We start from the raw sequence: 14642 nt of genomic DNA on the forward strand, positions 1-14642 counted from the left end.
GATGGGCCAGGATTGTGAAGGATTTAACAAACAAGTACAGTGGACCCTTGACCTACGGAATTAATCCGTATTGGAATGATGGCCACAGGTCGAAAAGTCCATAGGTCGAGGGTCCATTTCCCATTGGAATGCATTGAAAACCCTGTAATCTGTAACCGGCCCAAGAAACCCCCCGCACAAAAAAATAATGAAAAAATAAAAATAAAAACACCATACCTGTCCGAAGCCTTCCAAGGTTCCCCCACTGCTGCCATCACCGCTGCCCGAGGCCTCTGAGGGCTTCCCCGCCATTGCCAGAGGCCTCTTGGAGGTCCCCCACCCCCGCTGATGCAGGCTTTCCCAGGGTGGACCGGGCCTACCAGGGGATGGCTTCCCTTGGTAGGCCCGGTTTACTGCCCGGGAAAGCCTGGTAGATTGGGCATACCAGGTGAGGGCTTCCCCCAGTAGGCATGATCGGCAACGAGGGGGACCTCCGCAGGCCTTCCCCGCCGCCATGGGAGGGCTCTCGGAGGTCGCTCCCGCCTGCTGATCGGGCTTCGGAGGCACGATCGGCAGTGGGGGGGACCTCCGAGATGCCTCCCATGGCTGCAGAGAAGCCTTGGAAGGCATCCAGAGCCACGATCGGCGGCCTACGGACTGGAAGGGGGAGGCACTTTCCCTGCCTCCCCCTTCCAGTCCGTAGGTCGATTCTCCGGCCGCAAGTCAATTGGAAATCTTGCGGCCGGAGAAGTCCGTACCTCAAAAAGTACGCACGTCGAGCTGTTCATACGTTGAGGGTCCACTGTATCTTAACAACCTCATTTTCACACGGATTCCCTCTTTGGTTTTATTAAAGCAGTTTTATTTGAATTTTAATTTGAGCATTTGTCCAAATAATGCAAGCATGAAATCATTCATTCATATAAATGTTTGACTTTCCTGCTTTTCAATAGCAATACACAATAATACATTAAATAAGGACAATCTGGCCCAAGAACCCCCCCCAATTAATAAAAATTAATAAAATTAACAAAAATTAAACTTACCTTTCTGAAGCCTTCCAGGGGTCTCCCGTCACCACTGCCTGAGGCCTCCGAGGGCTTCTCCGCTGCTGCCGGAGGCCTCTCAGAGGTCCCTCGCTGCCGCCATTGCCACTGCCGGAGGCCTCTTGGAAGTTCCTGTCCCCCCCCCCGCCGACGCAGGTGGGGAAGCCCTGGAAGGTATCTGGAGGTCCCCCCAGCTGCCACCACTGCTGCTGGGAGCCTTCGGAGCTCTCAAAGGGCTCCCCCCCCCCAACATCGGAGGAAGCTGTTTGAGACATCTGAAGGAAAAAAGGCAGGGAGAAAGGGCTGGAAATTTGAATTTCTCGCCCTTTCTCCCTGCCTTTTTGCCTTCAGAGGTCTCAAAGGGTTTATTCTGATGTCGGGCAAAAGGCCATTTCTCTCTCTCTCTCTCTCTCTCTCTCTCTCTCTCTCTCTGTGTGTGTGTGTGTGTGTGTGTGTATTTTCCCACATATGTAGAACTTCTGCAGTTTTGTGAACAGAGACATTTATTGTAAGTCCAGCAGTCCTTTTATAAACTTCAAGTCTCTCCCCATCCATCTGTTTTCAAAAGAAATACAGAATAAGAATAAGAGTAAGGCAAAAGCTTTGAAGCTTCAAAAGACCCAGCCTTTTCTCTTTCTTTCCAAATGATACTTTGCCCCCTTTTTTGAAGTCTGTTTCAGCAGAGAGAGAACCACAGGACAGCAGTAGTAATTACCCAGATGACCCCTGGAGGATAACAGAGGAACAACGAGAATATTATACCAACCAGTTCAAGTCCCTTCAACCTGACCTGAACGCTTTCATTTCAGGTAATGTTCATTGTGTGCACAATCACGAAGGCTAGACTGAAAGACCTGGAAGCTTAGGATAAAATTCACACCGATAAAAGTGCAAACCTCTTAGGTGGCATCTTTGTTTAATTTGGTCTTTAAAGGGGTATACATTGTTACATATGCATTATAAAACAACAGAGGCAACTGTATTTTTAAAAAAGAATTTGAATATTAAATGTTAACTAAAGATGAATTGGTGTGATTGTAAATTAAATCCTTTTATTCCTGTTGAGTCCTAGAGTAGAAATGTAAGTGCATGCTAACATTTTCACATAAAATGTGGAAAACATACTGCTTCTCCTAAACATTACTTTCCTAATGGCATGTTGTCACATAATAGAATTAAAAATAAGCTGGACTGTATCTGATTAGGGTCTTCTAACAGAAAAGAGAAGGGATTGATTCTCATCCTCCGGCAGCTGCTGATACTCTTTCAGAATCCTCCCTAGGGGTCTCAAGCAGACTTGGGGATATAAGTGGAGATTGTAGGGCAAAGAGAAGTTCTTTTCATGTGGGCAGATGCCCATTTACAGAACATTATGCTTCATGCTTAATAGCCCTAGATTTCACCATAAGGTTATCTCACTTTAGGAAAAGATTAGTGAAGTGAACATACATTTCTAGACTACTTCAAGTGTTGCTTCTCAATAAGACAGTTTTCTTATCTTTTTTGGCAAGAAAAAGCAATAGCAGCAATCTCTTTCTCCTTGCATGTGATTTCTTAACTGCAAGCCAAACTGAAAGATGTAATTGTTGTATGGGGTCAGAAAGGCAGAGGCCTATTCCACCAGCAGAGATCCCATTTTGCCAGCAAAAAAGGCCCCTTGTGCTTCTGCTAGATGGTCTCAGAGATCTGCTGGCAAAAGAATCCGATTATGATCTGCCAGCAGAAGAGCTAAATGGGATGGAGGGAACAATGGGAAAGAAGAGCCAGATTATGCCAAATCCAGACCTCCTGCAATCTAGGGATGCAGTCACTTTGCTAGCACAAATTTAGGCCAGAGCGAGTTTGGTTCCAAGAATTTCCAGCATCCTGAATTTGAGGAGGGTTGGAATGCAGCATTGCTTCAGCTGGTCTATTGACCTTTAACTTTCTTTCTTTCTCTCTCTCTCTCTCTCTCTCTCTCTCTCTCTCTCTCTTTATTTATTGCTTTCATCCCTTTTTCGTATAGAGCAGGGGTCTCCAGACTTTTCAGCGGGAGGGCCACATCATATATTTTTGAGGAAGGTGCGCATGCAGACGTATGCACGGACACCGGGCCAGTTAAAAAGGCAAGAATGTGGTCTGTGGGAGACCCCTGCTATAGAGGAACCAGAGACAGCTTACAGATAATTTAAAAACTGCAAATATCAAAGTTACAAAAACAATTTATTTAATTATTTAATAAATAATTAAACGGTAGCAAATAAAATCCCTTTAAAACAACTTAAAATGTATTTTTAAAGTTTTTTTTAAAAAAGACAGCTGCTCCCTTCAAATCCCTTCCTGAGCATCAGTTTACATATCAAAAGCCTACTGGGTGGAAGAATAGCAGGGAAGTGAGCAGGTAAAGGTAAAGGTTCCCCTTGACAATTTTTGTCCAGTCGTGTTCGACTCTAGGAGGCAGTGCTCATCCCCGTTTCCAAGCCATAGAGCCAGTGTTTTGTCTGAAGACAGTCTTCCGTGGTCACATGGCCAGTGCGACTTAGACACGGAACACCATTACCTCCCACCGAGGTGGTCCCTATTTATCTACTTGCATTTGCATGCTTTCAAACCGCTAGGTTGGCAGGAGCTGGGACAAAGCGAGGGGAGCTCACTCCGTTGTGTGGATTCAATCTTCCAACTGCTGGTCTTCTGACCCTGCAGCACACAAAGGCTTCTGCGGTTTAGCCCGCAGCGCCACCACATCCCTAGTGAGCAGTCTTTGCTAATTAGAGTTGGACCCTAGGAAGTAAGGAGCAAGCTCCAGTGCCACAATCCCAATCTGACAAGCCATTGTGTATTGGACTGCAAACAGAGGGATTCCCCATGTTTCTTCCCTATATTCATTTTAGACATTGAAACTGTAGTTGCACTTCATGGTCAGTCTTGATTTATTAAACTAACTCGACATGATATCTGAACCCAGAAATTTTTAAATTCTGGCTAGTAGGGAGTGATCAAATTATAGTTTTTGAGGTCAGATATCATTACAAATTGGGAGATTTGACTGTAAAGAAGAAAATGACTGCATTATCTTGTGACTTGCTCCCAGTAAATGTGACATCTTTGCTAGAATGATGTGTGAACTAGCTACATCTGTCTGTTAAATATAGTATTTAGATCTTTACTTTGTAAAGTAATAAGTGTCTTCCTCTAATCTCATGTATGTGCTTCAGATTCTTCTCAGCTTTTAAGGATATAAATAGTTCCACTGAAGTATGCAGAAGCCTTAGTATGAATTTATAATAAAGTAAATCTGTTTCTCATTTTCAGGATGCTGACAGAATGTGTAGAAGTCTGCAGTTCTAAGCACTAGCCTATATTAAATAGTTGGCATAAAACAAAAATATATGGTAACAGATTCAGTGAAATCAGCTTCTTATAGTATTGGCATATATGAGGCAATGGTTTGCCTTGAACTTATCAGGAATTACAGATTTCAAAATCAGATCTGTCTGCCTAGGATTTCTCTCTGTCCAGCACTGATTATGAACATAGGAAATACAGTGGTGCCGCGCTAGACGATTACCTTGCAAAACGGTTTATTCGCTATAGCGCTTCGCAAAACGGTTTTTCCTATGGACGATTTTCGCTGGACAGTGTTTTGGTCCGCGCTTCGCAAAACAGGTGTTTTCGGGACCGTTTTTTGCAAGACGACGATTTTGACAGCTGATCTGCGCTTCGCAAAACGGTTTCTCTATGGGCGATGTTCGCAAGACGACTACTATTTTCCCCATTGGAACGCATTAAATGGATTTCAGTGCATTCCAATGGGAAACCGCATTTCGCAAGAGGATGTTTTCACAAAATAGCGATTTTTGCAGAATGAATTAACATCGTCTTGTTAGGCAGCACTGTACTGTAAAATTGCATCATGCGGATACAAATACTGTATCTCAGTTATTGTTGTATTAATGGTTAAAAACAAAATACTAAGGTCAAGATATAGCTGAGGCCTAGCTCCAACATGATGCTGGCATAGTTGTGCTGAATTTCTCCACTGCAGAAACAGAAAAGACATCATACCTATATAAAATTTTGTGCATCTGGTTATGCAGTGGTAAGCTCCCCTGGATCCTGCACTTGCACTAACCCCATAACTGTAGCCATTTGTCCAACAGACATTGTGCTAGAACAAGGACATTGGTGGGGATGCCAAACTGATAATTTGTTTTGTGCATCCATGCCCATGGACACATGTTACTTATGATTAATTGTAAGGAATGTGAATTTAACTTGTTCCATCCAGTAGATTTTCTTTAAGCATGCAATTGCATTTCCCTAGCACCTGAGCACCCAAAAGATTTCAAAATATAAAGAATGAAAGGTAGCCTTTTATGATACTGTACTATGTTCTCATACAAGGTTAGAAATAAAATTTAGTAGGCTTAAAGCAGGCAGCCTAAATTAGATACAAGAATTATTTGTACTGGCTGGTTACAAGCAGAAGATCCAGTTGTTGTTGTTTAGTTGTTAAGTCATGTCCAACTCTTCATGACCCCATGGACCAGAGCACGCCAGGCCCTGCTGTCTTCCACTGCCTCCTGGAGTTGGGTCAAATTCATGTTGGTAGCTTTGATGACACTGTCCAACCATCTCGTCCTCTGTCGTCCCCTTCTCCTCTTGCCTTCACACTTTCCCAGTATCAGGGTTTTTTCCAGGGAGTCTTCTCTTCTCATGATATGGTCGAAGTATTGGAGCCTCAGCTTCAGGATCTGTCCTTCCAGTGAGCACTCAGGGCTGATTTTTTTCAAAATGGATAGGTTTGTTCTCTTTGCAGTCCAGGGGACTCTCAAGAGTCTCCTCCAGCACCACAATTCAAAAGCATCAATTCTTCAGTGGTCAGCCTTCTTTATGGTCCAGCTCTCACTTCCATACATCGCTACTGGAAAAACTATAGCTTTGACTATGCGGACCTTTGTCGGCAAGGTGATGTCTCTGCTTTTTAAGATGCTGTCGAGGTTTGTCGTTGCTTTCCTCCCAAGAAGCAAGCGTCTTTTAATTTCAGGGCTGCTGTCACCATCTGCAGTGATCATAGAGCCCAAGAAAGTAAAATCTGTCACTGCCTCCGTGTCTTTCCCTTCTGTTTGCCAGGAGGTGATAGGATCCTTCTTAGTTTTTTTGATGTTGAGCTTCAGACCATTTTTTGAACTCTCCTCTTTCACCTTCATTAAGAGGGTAAAAGAGGAGAGTGCAAATCTAACCTGCATATCTGAGGTTGTTGATATTTCTTCCAGCAATCTTAATTCTGGCTTGGGATTCCTCCAGTCCTGCCTCTCGCATGATGTATTCTGCATATAAGTTAAATAAGCAGGGAGACAATATACAACCTTGTCATACTTCTGTCCCAATTTTGAACCAATCTGTTGTTCCAGAAGATCCAGTAAATGTTGTCATTTGTGAATGATGGCAAAGACCATTTTATTTTGACATAATTGTTTATTAATTTTTTTAAAAAAATGGAAAACCAGACTAGTAAGTGGAGTTGATTTTAATGATACAGGAATTAATGTCTTAATGGGTCAAGGCTATTTCAGGAATCGCTTCTGATTCATGCAATGTTTGCAGGTACCCTCTCTCAAACATTTTTTTTCACTCAAAATTTTAAATTGCCTTGATATTTCCAATTAACAGGTCTAGTGTAACAAGTTTGCATAATAACCAATAAGTAATCTGAGTAATTTTTAAAGAAGAAGTCATCTGTTTTGTTTAATGCATGCAATGTAAGGAGCATTGCTCTGTAAAATTTATTATTTTAAACAGTTGCTTACCATTTGTAAACAAATAAAATAAACAAATATAATTTATTATTTCACTGTTTGATCACCCATTTCATTTGGCAGGTTCTGTGGCTAAGAACTTCTTTACAAAATCTAAGCTGCCTATCCCTGAGCTTTCACACATATGGTAAGTACTGTTTTATAATTCAGAATTGTGTGTGCTCTACTGTAGCTGAAACATTCTTCATACTTCTAAAAAAGTATCTTTAAAGAAATCATAGTAATTGCTCTCCCATCAAAACTACTTTGAGGCCCAAGCACAGTAGGGTGTATGTTGATCTTTCTTTTATGCTTGTTATCTTTATAGAGATACCGTCCCTTCTCAGCAGGACTAGAGAAATTTGAATAGTAATGTATACTGGAAGTGTTCTGAGGAATATTTTAAAGAGCATAATTAGCACAACAATCCAATAGATAGTTTTGTGAAGTGGATTCGGATAAACATACATTTGGAATACTTAAGATATCATCACACGCTACAGTTCTGGCTGCGCTTATCAAATGAAGCCTAATTAGTACCTAACTTTTTAAATAAACACAGCTGTATAATTTATCAACTTTGCTAATGAAACCTGACCCTGATTTTTAAAAAAAGAGATTATTTCAATATCATTTCAAACAGATGTGTGCAAGTTAAATTCTATTTGAATACTATTGTGTTTTTAAATTTCTAGCAGGGGCCATTATCTAGTTAGATAATCCATACATGAAAATATGTAAAACTTGGTGGTACTTCGAGGACTAACAAGTTTTATCAGAGATTTTGTCTGGCTGGAAAGTCAGAGGTTGCTGTGCTTCCTGAGAGTAGAGCCAGCCTCTGTGGTCTTGAGCAAGTTGCATAGTCCCAGTGCACCCCCAGACAAAGGGAATGGTAAATGGCTTCTGAGTCTACTCTACCTTGAAAATCCTGAAAAAGGTCACCATAAGTCAGAATTGACTCGACGGCACATCTCATCAAATGCAGAGAGCCACCTCAGTTGACAAATACTTATACAAGTGCTTGGATGTTAGGATGAGACGGGGAAACTGGAATACAAAACAGTAAAATGAAATGCCTTTGTCAAAGTAAATTTAAAAAATGTATTCAGGAAAACATTCAATAGTTTTATGATGTAGATGCCAAAAAGGAAAACACTTAAATGCCAAAGTGGGGGTACCCCACCCCCCACTATACTTTAAAAATCGGTTTCCTGAAATTTAAATTAGGACCCTTATAAACAAAGACTTTGCTTCAACAGTGCTTTAAAATATTCAATAATAACTATCTTATTCATAGGGAGCTTAGTGATGTAGACTGTGATGGAGCATTGACACTGGCAGAATTCTGTGCTGCTTTTCACCTTGTTGTCGCTCGAAAGAACGGTTATCTTTTGCCAGACACCTTACCAGAGACTCTACTACCTGACTGTCTGCAAGCAGGTGAAACTTCCATGATTGCATTTAGAAATTTAATCAAAAGGTTGATTAAAACAGCCTTTTCAACAAAGTCTATTTTTAGTTGCAGTTCTGGGACATTTGCTCTGAAAGTATAATTGTTTAATTGTGTCTAAGTGATGGGGCTGATAAGAACATTCTTAGCAGAGAAATACCAGCTCAAAATCTGTACTTGGCATTCCTAATAAGACTTTGATGTGTCTTGCAAAATTAACTCAAAGTGCTGGATGATGGTCCATTATACAATCAGATGATGGGTGGCTTTGAACATGTCTACACTACACATATTATACTTCCATTATTTATGTAGATTTTTCCATATTGCTCTGACATTACCTTTGACACTGTCTCCATCATTCCACTTTGCAGTGGAATGTGCATTTATTGAGAACAGGGGCAAATAAGAAAATCTTCAGTCACATTTCATGCTGGATTTCTCTTTGAACTCATGAATATTGGATTACTATAGGCACTCCTGCTTTATAAATTTCCAAGTCTGCAGATACTGTTGCTTTTGAGGTCAGCACTACAAATCCATCCATAATGAGCATGCTATACTGGTACAGCATCCTGGCATCCACCTAACATAAGGCTAAAACTAGTGTCAACAGAGTCAAAGTGGAACCAAAAAAAACCACCAACAACCAACCCTTGTGAGTTTTACACCCCTGCTGGCTTGTGATACACATTAGTTCTGCTTTATCCTGATTTACTTGAGTGCAGGATCTCCTTGGGCATGCTGATCCATGCAGTTTATGCCACATTTCCTTGTGTGTCTGTTTCTGCTGGTTGGTCTTGATCCTTCCACGCCTTACTACTGTTCCTGTTTATTTTTTCTTGGGATATCAGCCATTCCTGTGTTATGCATTTTTTTAAATGTTATCACTTTTGCACCATAGTTGAAAAACTGAAAACTGAATATAAAACCATTAGAATTGGAAAGCATTGGGGTGAAAATGTGAAGGTTTGAGAACAGTGGATTGGTAAAACAAGAGGGGAAGGGAGAGGGATGGTGGAGTGTAAAGCAGAGAAGGTATCAGCTGTTCCTTTGTTTTGCTTTTCTGCTTTTTCAAATATTATTTTGGTATTGCAACAAAAACATAAATAAAGAAATAGAAAGCAATTGTGTTTTTGGAGTAATAAAAAAAGGAGGGAAGGGAAAAATGAATGAAGTAGGCAGAAAGAAGGCAGAAAAGATGCCAGCTGTTCCTGCCTTTTGCTTTTATTTAATTTTTTAATGTCATCACTTCCACACCATAGCACAAAAGTGTAAACTAATTTTTTTTAGGAATTAAAATTTAGAAAGCATTGGAATAAAATTGTAAAGATCTGAGAATGGCTGGTGAGTAAAACAAGAAAGGAAAAGAAAAGAAAATGAAGTAGCTAGGAAGGGGGCAAGAGATCTAATAAACTGGCTCTGTGTTCTGCTTATTTTTTTTAAAGCTACGTCTTTTGCATCATAGCACAAAAGTGAAAATGAAAAATAACAAGATAAAATTAGAAAGTGCTGCTACCAAAATGTGAAGGTTTGAGAATAGTGGGTGTGGAAAAGAAACAGGGAAAGAGATATAAAGAAGGCGAGGAAAGGGTGGAGAAGATAGGAAAAAAGGGGACAGACCTTGGAAGCAATTCTTAATGTGTGTGGACAAGGAGGTCCCAGGACAATCCAGAGCATCTCAGTACATCCAGCAACAAATATCCTTCCTGTGAGCACTAATGCAGGGATGATCTGTTCAGATCTGGAAAAGCCCAGAACAACTGGGGACAGCACTGCAGTGCAGATGAGCCCCAGTTGCTTTCTTTGTAGGAAGATGTTACAGCAATGAAGTGAGAAGCATTTCGTGTGTTCGTCAACAATACTGTACTGCTACCCCCACCATGCCATGCACAGGACTAGTGGTCATCCTCCTTAACATACAGCAAGTCCCTGGACATAATAAGAGATGGAAAAAATATGCTTTTTAAAAAACCCACAAATTTTAAAATTACAGTGCCAAGAATATCCCAGCCAATATGGCTGGGCTACTGGCCATGTGGGGTGGTATATTCCAGGAACAGTGTTTTAAAAGGGAATTTGCACATTTCTGGGCATATGGGGTGGACAAACCAACTAGGTTGACTTTGACTAGTGCTTTTAATAAAGTTTTTATGGCAATTTTATGGACTTGAAAAATAAAATGGTCTTTACATTTATTTATTTATTTTATTTATTTATTCGATTTTTACCCTGCCCCTCTAGACAACGTCTACTCGGGGCGGCTAATTTAACTAAGAGCCCAAAAATATCCAGATAGCTTTCTATATTTTTCACCCCTCAGAAAGCTTGCTTTCTCTTCCAAGATACCACAAAGACCTAATGACTGTGAAAACTGCATAATGTATCTAGAACGAGGGGTAGCCAGTTATGACTGGTGTATTTCTCCAACTTTTTTTTCCATCTAGCTTCCCTTAAACCTAAAAGTGATCGTGTGATGAATTCTTATTCAGAATTGTTGTCAGTAAACCAACAAACGAGGGACTTCAGTAGAACTGAGGTAAGGATAAATTATTCTCCTAGGCTGCAGATATTATATTAATACTTATGTACCCTTGTTGGTATTGCATCAATCAAAATATATCAATAGAGTATTCACGAAGGCTTTCACGGCTGGGATCTAATGGTTGTTGTGGGTTTTTCGGGCTCTTTGGCCGTGTTCTGAAGGTTGTTCTTCCTAACGTTTTGCCAGTCTTTGTGGCCGGCATCTTTAGAGGACAGCACTCTGTCCTCTGAAGATGCCGGCCAGAGCACAGAGTGCTGTCCTCTGAAGATGCAGGCCACAGAAACTGGTGAAACGTTAGGAAGAACAACCTTCAGAACACGGTCAAAGAGCCCAAAAAACCCACAATGACCTTTATATCAATAGTGGTTTCCCTTTTTCACCTGTACACAGGTCTTTGTATTAAATTTCATTAGTTTTCATGATTTGGATAGTTTATGGGAATAAATATCAAATGGAAAGAGTCATTTCTTTGGAAAATGATTGGTTTCTGTTTGCTGACTCCTAACAGAGTGCAACAGAGGAATAAAACTGTGACAGACCCAAAGGAGTGAGCAACCAGGGAGAGCTAAAAGAAGTTTGATCGGGGAGAGGTAGTAAGGAAAGATAGTGAGGACAGGGTCTACTGGAAGAGGAGACAAAAGAGAAGGGGGAGATGCAGAAGACAAAGGAAGTGAGAGCACAGCAGAGGGATAAAACTAAGAGAGAACCCAGGGAGCAGGTGAGCAGAATGAGCAAAAAGGGAGAGCTAGCAAGAGTTTGATGGAAGAATCAGTGAAGGAGGCCAAGGTGGGAGGCCCCTAACAATTTTTTTTCTGGATATAGTTATGATTTAGAGGATATTCAATCATCCTTCAAGGAAGACAAGGCAAAGGAAAGAGCACTCATAGACAAACAGAAGACAGCAGAAAGCTAATAGGGATTATGGAAGGAAGAGACACTTCAATGGTGGTGATCTGCAAACTGTGTGCAATGTTTGTCTTTGTGCCTGAGAACAACACCGCATACACATGCCCCAATAGCAAACTGATAGCAGTGTTGGAAGAAAAAGTGAGATAACTGGAGCACTAATGACCACACTTAAGGCTACAAGATAAAATTAAGAGTACATCGACAGAACTCCCAAGCTGCAGTAGGGAGGCAGAGAAAGTGGAAGCATAGCAATACAAAGCAGAGGTGGAGAATGCTAAGGAGAGAACAAACATAGTAAAGAAAGCACCATGGAAAAGTGTCACAGGAGTGAAAGAAGGAGAAGACACTCTTCAACAGTGGAACTGCAAAACCGCTTTCAGATTCTTGAAGAGGGGTCTGGCAGGCAGTACATAGAAAGTGGATGGAAGGCCAGGCCACAAAGGAAGCATAGCAAAGAATTGCAGGGATGGTATTAGGAAGGCAAAAGCTGAGAATGAGATGAGGTTAGCAAGAGATACTAAAAGCAAAAAAAAAAAAAATCTTCAGGTTCATGCTTAGCAAAAGATAGAGAAAAAATAGTGCCTCAATTACTTGGTGGGAATGGAAAAATTGTAACAGATGACAAAGAAAAGGCAAACGTGTTCGATTCCTACTTTAGCTTGTCTGATGTCATTTTTTTAATCAGGTAACTTCCCTGGTAGATGTTGAGAATTCTGTAGATGTAATATATATTGACTTCAGTAGGTCCCCCATGACTTTCTGATTAGCAAGCTAATTAGGCTGGCTAGAACAGCTATTAGGTGGATACACAGTTGGTTACAGAATCCTGTTCAGAGAATGGTTTTCAATGGCTTCTCAAACTGGTAGGAGGCAACATGGGGTACCAGAAGGCTCAGTTCTGGGCCTTGTGCTCTTCAATGATTTTATTAATTACTTGGATGAGGGGGTGCAAGGACTGCTTATCAAATTTCTGGATTCTCTAGAAGGCTAACTCAATAGCTGGAGGGGAAAAAGCTCACTTGACAAATAATTTTAACTGTTTGCTCTTTACCTCTTTGTCTTGTCTCCAGTTCATTTTAAAAAGTGGCCCTTCAGTGGGAATAGAAAAGAAATTTGTGTGGTATGCATTCTCCTATGAAAATATCCATTTTACACTTCTTAAGACGAACAACTGAACACACAGAGTTCCTCTGCTAAATTTTTTTACTTATGTATATACTTTTCTCTCTTCCCACCTGAGTTCTTAACTGATATCCTTATTCCTGTCAGTCTTCACCAACCTCCCCACCCCTTCTCCCCCTTCTTTTTTGCTCTTGCAAGATTATCTGTTTTCTGTCCCCTGTAGGAATGTTTACAATATAACTTAACACCAAACATAAACCTTAAATTACTGCATGTGAGATGTAACCACACACCCAAGTCTCTCAGAACCAATTAATGTTTTACTTGCAAATTTGGTATTTCATTTTTTCTCCATATGTCTGATGAAGTGGACTTGTCCATGAAAGCAGACTTTAAATATAAAGTGGTGCCTCGCATTACGACGTTAATTCGTTCCAGCGAAATCGCTGTAAAACGAAAACATCGTAATGCGATTTTAAAAAGCCCATAGAAATGCATTAAAACCTGATTAATGCGTTCCTAGGGGCTTGAAACTCACCGTCCAGTGAAGATCCTCCATAGCACGACCATTTTCGCTGCCTGTGCAGCGAGGAATCCGTCCCAGAAAACAGCGGGTGGCCATTTTGTTTACCTGGTGGCCATTAGGAAACCGCCGATCAGCTGGCCGAAAATCATTGCTTTGCGATGATCGGTTCCTGAAGCAGGGAAATGATCATCGCAAATCGAATTTCCCCCTTAGGGAACATCATTTTGTGATCGCAAAAACATCAACGTCTAGCGATTTCGTTGTCAAACGGAGCACCCGTTAAGCGAGGCACCACTGCAATAGTCTTTAAGGTGCCACATGTTTTTCTCTTGTTTTGTTTGTGTGAATTTTGCCTGATACACCTTACATTGGAAATCCATAAATATTCAACGTTTGAGTCTGTTTGAGGGGAAAATGCACACAGAACTATGTGTACATGTGAAAAATGAACATAACTAAGATTATTGACTAAAGCAGAACCATGCTTTAGTCAATTAAAAATGAATACACCAGGAAAATGCATGCAAAAATGTATGCATTTTGAAAAAATATATGCAGAGATGTGTAAAATTTCTATGTAGAGGGAGAAAGTCTTGTAACACAGTATGCAACTGGGGTGCAACAAGAATTGAGAAAAGCATTGAGAGTAATGCCAGACTTAAATGGTTCCACAGAACAGCTTCTCTACCAATTCTTCCATTGACCATTAATGAGAACCCCCAGCTGTTTGGTGGATTTTGGATTATGTAGCTATGTGTCACGAATGAGGTGAATGATTGGCCAGGCCACAAATTAAACAACAATGAGGCTTGTACAGATCAGCCAGAGCTGGGTTTTTTAATTGCAGTGTCTCCACATCTGTTAATTGAAAGAAAACAAGAAAAGAAAAGAACATTGAGTTCAATTGATGAACACCTTCTGAAAGCTTGATCAGGTGTTTAGTGTGGAGTTCCGAGGGTCTCGTTGCTCTGCCCATTAGGAGAGCTGAGTAACAGTTGGGGAATAGTATCAGTAGAGAAATACTACAAGACATAAATGCGAATTAGGACACGATAGTCAATATTTGATGGGAGGATGAAGCTCAGATATGATGATCAGGTACAGGGTAAAGTATGCATTCTTCAGACCACTTATGCCTTGACCATGCATTATGGTTCCCACCCACCCCTCTTTTTCTCCAGAAACATTTTTTTCCTTGTAAGTTGCAATAAATAGAAAACTGGTTGTGTGAGTAGGTATCATGAAGTCAGTGATAGGTTTCTTGGTTTGTTTAAAGTCAGTTTGTAAA

The 14642-nt window shown here is 40.7% G+C and overlaps 1 protein-coding gene across 2 annotated transcripts in view; it reads left to right on the forward strand.

The window, feature by feature from the left end:
• The window catches only part of REPS2 (RALBP1 associated Eps domain containing 2), a 116087-nt gene that overhangs the window by 38126 nt on the left and 63319 nt on the right, over window positions 1–14642 (forward strand). For both annotated transcript variants that reach the window (XM_072994334.2, XM_072994336.2), the window contains exons 6-9: window positions 1696–1834; window positions 6887–6950; window positions 8100–8242; window positions 10700–10791. In XM_072994334.2, the coding sequence (XP_072850435.2) occupies window positions 1696–1834; window positions 6887–6950; window positions 8100–8242; window positions 10700–10791 (438 nt within the window). The remainder of the gene's footprint in view (window positions 1–1695; window positions 1835–6886; window positions 6951–8099; window positions 8243–10699; window positions 10792–14642) is intronic.

The sequence above is a fragment of the Pogona vitticeps genome, chromosome 3 (assembly GCF_051106095.1).
Source record: "Pogona vitticeps strain Pit_001003342236 chromosome 3, PviZW2.1, whole genome shotgun sequence".
Lineage (NCBI taxonomy): Eukaryota > Metazoa > Chordata > Lepidosauria > Squamata > Agamidae > Pogona > Pogona vitticeps.